Source organism: Cenococcum geophilum (genome assembly GCF_001692895.1).
Source record: "Cenococcum geophilum 1.58 unplaced genomic scaffold K441scaffold_16, whole genome shotgun sequence".
Classification (NCBI taxonomy): Eukaryota; Fungi; Ascomycota; class Dothideomycetes; order Gloniales; family Gloniaceae; genus Cenococcum; species Cenococcum geophilum.
This window is the reverse complement of record NW_027137574.1, coordinates 1940027-1949688: the sequence shown is the minus strand read 5'-3', so window position 1 is coordinate 1949688 and position 9662 is coordinate 1940027. Positions and strand designations below refer to the sequence as shown.

The following is a 9662-nucleotide window of genomic DNA, read 5'->3' as shown; positions in this document are numbered from 1 at the left end:
GCTACTATATAAAACGGTTTAATATACGGTGGCAACTATATATGAGCAACCACTATAATATACGACGCTGCCCGCGAGCATCCTAAGGGAGCTCCGGGACCTATCTAATAATAACGCAAAGGACAAACGCGACCCTAATTTATCAAATATCCCAGTAGGCCTAAGGGACTTATTAAGGGTATTTTTGGGTAGGAGAGCAAAAGTCCTACTATAGAACTTAGAGTACGATTATGCAATTAATCTAAAAGAAGGTAAATAACTACTAAACCTTCCTATCTATAACCTCTTACGTAAAGAGCTTAAGATCTTATGGGAGTACCTTAATAGGTCACTAGAAAAGGGGTAGATCTAGCCTAGTAAGTTACTATTAGGCGCACTAATCCTCTTCATTCCAAAACCAGATAGAACTATAAGGCTATGCGTAAACTATTGCGGTCTTAATAAAATTATAATTAAGAACCGTTACCTACTACTACTAGTTAGTAAAATGCTAGATTAACTATTTAGGGCGAAGATCTTTATAAAGCTAGATCTATAAGACACCTACTATAAGCTCCGTATTAAAGAAGGGGATAAGTAAAAGACCGCTTTTAAGACCTAATACGGCCACTTTAAGTATCTAGTAATGCCTTTTAGGCTAGCTAATGCGCCTGTAATATTCTAATTATATATTTATAGAGCCTTAGGAGGACTAGTTAACCGCATATACGTCATCTATTTAGATAATATCTTAATCTACTTAAAAGATGAGGATTAATATAAATAATATATCCACAAAGTGCTAGAACGTTTAGATAATTAGGGCCTCTACACTAAGGCGTTAAAGTATATCTTTAACACTAAGTAGGTCGAGTTCCTAGGTTATATTATAACGCCTATGGGTATAGTTATAGACCTAGTATAGGTGCAGACAATCTAGGAGTGGCCGGAGCTAAAGAGCTACTAGGATATTTAAGTATTCCTAGGCTTTACCAATTTCTATAGGCGCTTTATCTATAACTACTTAGATATCGCCTAATACCTATCTAACTATATTATAGAAGCTTCTTAAGACCTAACCTAAGGAGCAAAAAGCTTAAAGGCGGTAAGGAAGAAAACTAAGAAGGGACTAACTAAATAGTATAAGCTATAGTTATAGCCTAAAAAGGTTTAGGAGGCCTTCTAGGAACTTCGCGTAAAGTTTATAAAAGCTCTATTACTACGGCATTTCAACCTAGATTAGCTATTAATAATAATTACTAATGCATTAAATTTTGCTTTTGCTAGTATCCTATTACAACCTAACAGGCATCCAGACGCTATTTAGCTCTATTAGAGACCAGTAGCATTTTATAGCAGAAAATTCTAGGGACCTAAAGTTAGGTATTATACCCACGATAAGGAACTGCTGGCTATAGTTAACTACTTTAAACAGTGGCGACACTACCTTAAGCACGCAAGCTATACTACTTATATACTCTTAGGTTACTATAATCTACGCTACTTTATAACTATAAAGGAGCTTATACCTTAACAAGCCAGATAGGCAGAGGAGCTCGCGTAATTTAATTTTAAGATTAAATATAAGCTAGGGGAAAACAACCCTACTAATAAACCGTTATAACGGCCAGACTATACCAAAGGCTTTAAAACGGGAGAAGGAAAACAGATAATAGATATCTTACTCCCTATATTACAGAACAAGCTCCGGGTATAGGATACTTAAGCACCTACAGCTCTATACACCAAGTCTTAGGCGGTATAAGCCCCATTAGTTTCCACTAATATTCTAGCTAGTACCCGGTCCGTTGCCAATAAGGGTCTAAATATACCTAAATAGGACATCCCCAATATATTCTTAGAACCTAGTAATACACCATCTTTAATTACTAAGCTATCCCCTTAAATAAATAGCGAAGCTATAGAGCAATCGGAACTCAGAGCCCTGCAATAACTAAAGGACTTTAACCTTATAGCGGCCTTCCTAATATACGCGTATTAAAGAGTTATAAGATCTATAGTACTATCTAGTCTTATACTTAGAGTAGTACGGGATAAAATAGCTTTTACTTAGGAACTATCTAAAGGGTTAACGGATCTTATCCGTAAGGTGTAACGGAGGGACGCTTCCTATACTATTCTTAATACGGAAGTAGACCAGAAACGTAACGGAAAGGAAGCTACTAGGCGCCACTATTAGGAACTAGACCTAATAGGCCTACTGCATAGAGGTAGTAAGGTTTAGGTACCACAAAAAGCAAATTTATAACAGAAGATTCTTATAAAGAATTATAATAATCCTTTAGGCGGCCACTATAGTTAAGTAAAAATAGTAGAATTACTTTAGCGCAAATACTATTAGCTAAGGCTTAATTAGGAAGCAAAGGAGTATATTAGCCATTATAAGAAGTGTTAAGTATATAAGATCCGCAGGCACAAGCTATAGGGTCTACTTAAATTAGTTTCCCTCGCTAGTAAGCTATAGTAACATTACGCTATAGACTTTATTATGGATCTCTTGCTATCTAAAGATAGCTAAGGATAAACATATAATTCGGTCCTTATACTTATTAATAGGTTTTTAAAGTACGTCTAATACCTTCCCGTTAATAAGACAATTAACACATAAAAGCTCGCCAACTTAATTAAGGAAAAATGCTTTCTTAAAATAAATTAGCCGCACTCCATTATTACTAATAGGGGCAGCGTCTTTATAAGTTAGTACTAGTCAGATCTATGCTTCCATTTAAAGATAAACCACTAGTATAGTACGGCTTTCCACCCGTAGATAGATGGGCAAACGGAACGCCAGAACTAGGAACTAGAGTCTTACCTATAGATGTATTTAAACTACTAGCAAGACAACTAGTGCGAGCTACTTCCGTATATAGAGTATGCTTACAATTTAAAGCAATATATATTGTATAAGTATACACCAATCCAGATTACCTATGGCGTTTAACTATTTAGGTTTAATAGTATACCTAACAATTACTAGCTAAGGCCGTATAATTAGTTATAGGATCCTACCGGAAAGTCTAAAGACATCCACTAAAGAGTATAAGGATACCTCTAGAAATAGGAGGAGTAATAAAAGTATGTAAAGCAGAGCCTATAAGATACCTAAGAGCAGTAGAGACTTTAGTATAACTGCAAGCACCAAGACAAGTATTTCGGAGTAGGCGATAAGGTTCTATTACGTTTAATAAATATTAAAAACCATTAACTATTAAAGAAGCTTAATATAAGATACCTAGGTCCCTTCTAAGTTAAGNAATAAATTAGNAAGCTAGCCTATNGTCTNNAGCTACCNCTATCTATNGCCTNTATATATCTANTGTTTTATATAAACCTACTAGAGCTATAGCATAGACTACTACTAGAAAAGAACTTCCGTCTAGGTCCAATTAAATACCCTAAAGTAGTGGGCGAGCGGTATAAGGTTAAAGCTATACTATACTATAAGTCTATCAAAAACAAGCTTTAATTTAAAGTTAAATAGCTAGGCTAGCCCGCTAAGGACTCTATATAGGAACCAGAGGATTACCTTAATTATTATAAAGATATTCTAAAAGAATATTAGGACCAAGGTCTATAATCTATAAGTCGCAGAAAACGCTTTAATACTACGGTATTATTGCGACCTATAAAGAAAGCTCGCAAAAAGAGTAAATAGGTTAAATTAGATATAAAACAGACAGGCTCCGGAAACCATAGGGATAAGGCTATAGCCTAAGGCAGGACAGGTCCTTAGCCTTTTCATATACATAGCATAGAGTTAATAGGGCATTTTACTAGAATTGCATTCCCATTCATTAATCTATATTAGGAACATTATTCCTAGGGCTTTTAAGCCCTTTTTAAAAGCCTTATGAGGCCTTCCCAAGCACCTAATTAAGGTCCTTAATTGCTACTATATACAAAAACGAATCCCAAAAGTCTAAACCATAAATGCCTAATCTAAAAAGCCACTACGCCTTATTATCAGGAGTAGGATCAGTATCTATTAGGCCACTAAGTAATAGCTAACAAGAATAGGATCTAGATACCTTAGTAGGCGTATAAGTAGGCATAAAAATAGGGGCAGGACAATAAGGTGTAGCTAGAGCAGAGACTCTTAAACGCTTAACACTAACATTAGGTCCAAACCAATACTAACAAAGCTCTTGTGGCATAAGCTTATAGTTAATAAAGACACGCTTAAGCCTAGAATAAACAGAGACGTTAGCTGGCTGGCACAGTCCAGAACCACTAAGACCTTACTACGGCAACTATTAGTTACCTATTTAGTAGGTATCTAAAGGGTAACCTACCTAATAACGCATCATATTATGCTCTTTTAAAACTTAACGCGCATGCGCGAACTCCTTTCTATAGTAGACAGCAACCTTCTTCTCATCACCCCTATCCCTTACCCTATCCTCAGTATACCAACCTTACTTTTATATTAGGCGTTACTAGCTAGCTTACTAGGAATTATGGGCAATATAGATGGCCATAGCATAGTCTTAAATTCGGCCAAGTTGTTTAGTATTTACGCTAGAATAAAAAAGAGCCCAGGCGATATAGTAGTTAAGGACATTAAAGAAACATCGCCACTTAGGCCCAGGCTATTAAAGCTTAAAGTTAGCAATGAAAATCTATTAAGAATAAAAAAGCTCACCTTAATATAACTACCGCTCTTAGTACGCATGCATTAATTATAAGGACTAAAGGTATTAGATCTAACGCAGTGCGTCTTATTATAAGCCTCCAGAATCCTATTATCAGATTTCTGGTCTTTTAAAGACATACAGGCAAAATCATTTAGGTAGGACCAGCACTAGTTATAAGTCAGCGGAGGTTAGGGTTCTATATGCAAAGGCAGGGCTAAGATACGCTGTAGAATCTACTTAAAAGAGTAGTTAGTAGGAGAATAAAGAGGCATATTAAATTATTAATGGAAAAAAAGAAAATCTTAATAATATATCAAAGATACGTCCAAAATTGGACGAAGGTTAATAATAGGAAAGTAAGGTATTAAGGAAAAGGAGCTACTTAATAAGCAAAGGTATCCTTATACTTTACCGTCTAATACCCTTCTAGTGAATAGCCGCAACCTTGCCAATATAACTCCGTTACAATAGCGCTATTTAGAAAGAAGGAAACACGCGTATAAGTTATTTAACCATTACTTCCTTATAAAAACTAACTACGCGGCCAAGGGAAGGCAATTAAGACATTAAATTAAAGACGTATATAGGTTAAATTAGACCTAAAACAATACTATAGTATTAAAAAATAACATTATAGACGTTCTTAACAATCGCATAATAGCTACAATTACTATCGTAAAATGTCCCTATTTGCTAGGTAGTAGAGCTACGCCAAATATACGGTATAGGACCACTAGATTTAAAACCATATACACTAAATCTTAAGAGATAAGTCTCTTTAACTAACTAATTAATACCTTAACCGCATCTAATAGCCTGAGGGTAAATATGGGAGTAATGTGTTAATAACGCAGAGGATTATAAGAAAAGGATTATAAGAAAGAATTATAAACTATATCTTAGCAGTTAAAGACAACGGCAAGCCAAGGCTCTATACGTTAAATCCTATACCAAAAGGTTCTATAGAACTATATTAGAATACTAAATTGCCTACAATACTTATAATTAATTATAGACCGGCATAAAGGCTTAGAAGCAGAGTTGTATAAAAATCCCTATATTAGCCTAGGTAGTCACTAGCATACTTCTAGTAGACTTCTAATAGGTCTCCTAGTAATCCTCGCGTCTTTTCTCTAGTTACGTTTTTCCCTTATTAAGGTTTTTCAGGAGTTTAAAGTAGGGGTTAGATAGATAGATAATATATAGCGGCATACTAACACCTCTCTAATATCTTTCCAAACCTCTTCCGGGACGAGCCCTTATAATCTCCCTACTATAAGGTAATAGCAATTAGGGGCCGACCGTAAGAAGGGGGGGGGCAATATAAGGAATATTATTGCGGACACCTTAGGTTGCCCTCAGGACAACCCCCGGACACCCCTTAGATAGTCGCCAGTTACGTGCTAAAGGCATATACCCGTAGTATATAGTCTCCATAATCCTAAAGGCCTTACCTCCTTAAGAATTCGTCTCTCTTATATTACGGACACTTTAAGTACAATGTTACAACTACTTGGAGAGGAGTTAAAAGAAGCTAGTTGGTTAATATAAGCACGGTCTAGGATAAAACCCGTAAAACTATATGACGAGAAATAGTAAGCAGAGTCACGTGATGTGATCTATATAATCTATATAATCTGCGAGATCTATAACAGAGCGAATAGAGCAGATAGAGCAGATAGAGTAACAACTTTCTTAGGAGTATGGTTGTGTATTTAAGGACCCACAGTCCCTACCTAGATAGTTCCTTCCTTATAGTAATTCTTAGAATATAATTAAAGTTAATCTATTAGGCAACTACTCTACTAGTTATTATTACGTTGTTAACTTACTTACAATACTTATATACCTAGCCCATTAATAAGTTTACCGTAGTCTTTACTACAAGGCTCTATTATATAATTACTACTACAGTTATAGTTTTAATAAGTTAAATAATATGCTACTAAAAGCAGCCACTATAACGCCATTAACGGCGGCAACTACGTCAGGATTAGGTAACAATACTAGTATAGCGGACATTAACTTATAATAACCTATAATAGTAGGATAGTTATAAGCAATAGTTAATTAGTTAACGGAAGATAATACGGCACTTAAAAATAGGATTAATAGGATAGGAGCAGTAAAGGTTAAGTTATTATCAATTAAAAGATTTTTAGGAGAGAGATTAAAGCTTAAAGGATTCCTTACGCAAATACACTTTAAGGTTGCGTAAGAGGGAGCAAAGCTGGCAATAACTATAGATTAAGTAGTATATGCAGGATTATTCTTATTAAGAAGAGCACTTAAATAGTTTAAGCCTTACCTTATAGAGATACAAGCTAACGGAATAATAATAACGAACTAAGAAGTACGGTTTATGTTTTTAAGCTGGAATAGATTTATAGAGCGACTTATATAAATATTCGGGGACCCGGAAGCAACAACTATAGTAAAAAGAAAACTTTAGGACCTAATATAATGAACTTTAGCGATTAAGTATACAATATAATTTTAAACGCTAGCTATATAACTTAAGTGGAATAATAAGGCGCTTATAGTATAGTATAAATAGGGACTTAAGGCTAAAGTTTAGGACGTAATTATTCTAATAGAAGATGCGGACACCCTAAGGGAATTAATAATAGGATCTTTTAAAGGGAACAGGCTAAGAGGGGCTAAGATAGAGTTCTATAGTTATATAAGACGCAAAGCACGCAATAACTAAAGCTAAATTAGAAACTATGGTATGGCGCAGAGCTAATAGACCTAAGTAATACTAAAGAAACCCATAAGAGATAGAGTAAAAAACTATAGAAACCTAGAGGTTAAAAATTAAGTAATTACAGGACTAAGGAGCATAGGCTAAACTAAGGATCTTAGTAGCAGAAGACGTTTAAGCGGACTCTATAATAAAAGTAATGGTTTAAAGAAGGAGCTTATATAAATTGCGGAAAACAGGGTTATTTTACCAAAGACTATAGAAGTGGTTAGAGTTATTACGTAGTAAAGGGAACTAAACTAGCAGTATATAATATACACGTATAAAGGGATAATAGTACATTACAAGGAACAAAAGAATATTTAATTAGAAGTTTTATATTTTATTATAACAACACATACTGAATTTATAAAGACGCTAAGTATAGTGCAAGCTATTGGCTATAAGAGCTAAAGTTAAGAGAACTTAAAGGAACTAAAGAGTTAGACGAAGATTAAAATCGACTCTATAAGCTAGATTAAGATATTACAGCTATATACGGACAAAGATTAGCAATAATAATAATAGAGTTAGAGTACTTATTAATTAACAGCAATAAGGATAGTAAGGGAACTAACTAGGGGTATTTAAACCTCGGTAACGCAACAGAAGTAGAGACTAAGACCGCTATAGAGTAAGGTTTAGTAACGGGCATTATAACACCATTAGATACGGCATCTATTACTTTATAAGACGGAAGGAGTAATATCTAGAAGTGATTAAGCAAGCAGATAACTGCTAGTGCTAGCTCACTACTTAATAAAGGCAAAAGGCTAAAGGCTTAAGATTCTTAAGAAGAGATAAGAGATAACTAAGATTCTTAAGATAAGATAAGGTATACTTAGAGGCCTATAACAGATAATAACCAATAAAGCAGAGCAGCGGCTTAGTTTAAGAATATATAAATAAGCTCGGGACAAGTATTCCCAACGGCATAAGACTCTTAAGATAAGATAAGTAAGATTTAGAACTCTTAAGACGAGACGAGGACACTAATAAAGCCTAGCTAGACTAAGGCTAGAGCTAAGCTTAAGTTAGAAGCAAGCTTAGGATTAAAAAATCTAAGGGATTAAGAATTTGGAGTACAAATTAGAACACCTATAAGTAAGAGGTAAGAAGCTTCTTTATAGATTAGAGAATCTATAATATAAACAGCAGTTAGACTAGAAGACAGATATATAGACCTAGAGGACTTACTAGTTAAATAAGACGTTTAAACTAAAGATCGAAAGTTCAATACTAAAATTAAAAAGTAAGAGGACTTTAAAAATCCACTTATAAGACGCAAAAAGAAAGAAACCATAGAGGAGTTTAGAGCGAGAATTACCTTATAACAAAAACAGAAACTAGATAAGAGATCTAGCATATTAGGATATATAAGGGATAGAGCACCCGTATAAAGAATTACTAATAGGCTAAAATAGGCACACTAAGAGCTAAGTGGCTTACCGAACTGGAAAGTAAAGAGGATTTAGGGATTCCTACTAGGTTCAAAGAACGACATATAAAGGGCTGTTATAACGCAGTAATAAAAAGATACTTCCTTATAAATAGACCGTATATACTCTAACAGCTATACTAAAAGTAGTATAGGCAACAACATAATAATAAGTGGGAAGATTTCTATATATAGTTAGACGAGAAAGTTATCTAAGACCACCTAATTACGGAAAAAGCAATAAATTATATTAAGGGAGCCTTAATTATAACATTAAAAGATCTAGAGGAATAATTAGAGGATTAGAGAAGTAAAAAACGCATCTTAGTACCTATAAATAAAGTCGCGACGTTTAGATCAGCATAATAAAGGTTTAAACTTAAGGACAAAAACAAGCCAAGAGTTAACCCAAAGCACCTAGCATACCATATACTATTATAGATTGCATATATAGACGATATATATAAAATGCATAAGAATCTAAAAGAAAAGAATCGGAAATACCCTATAAGGATATACTAGATAATAGATAAATAATAGTATAGAAATACCAAATATATGCACGGATGGCATCCAGTAAAAGTCTAAGAGGAAGGAGATTTAATACTTTAACTAGGAAGATTCCTTACGGAAGAATACTTAAATAGACAACAATAGTAAAAATGTTTAGAGAACACCTATCTATAGTATATCAAAGATAAAAAGCAAACTAGGCATTGGCTAAAGAATAAGCTAAGTATAATAGGATTAAGCAGCTAATAGTTAGGAAAAGTAGAGGCCTACAGGACTAAAGGGAGCCAGTGGTAGAGCCTTAGACCCTTAAAGGAATTTAAGAACAATACCTAAA

At 34.3% G+C, this 9662-nt stretch overlaps 1 protein-coding gene across 1 annotated transcript; it reads left to right on the top strand.

The window, feature by feature from the left end:
• Window positions 1–271: 271 nt before the first annotated feature.
• K441DRAFT_555503 (uncharacterized protein) lies at window positions 272–499 on the top strand (the record flags this gene model as incomplete). Its single annotated transcript, XM_067643282.1, is given in 2 exon segments — window positions 272–342; window positions 358–499. Coding segments are annotated over 2 exon segments (213 nt in total), but the record flags the coding sequence as incomplete, so codon positions are not given.
• Between the last annotated feature and the right edge of the window lie 9163 nt (window positions 500–9662).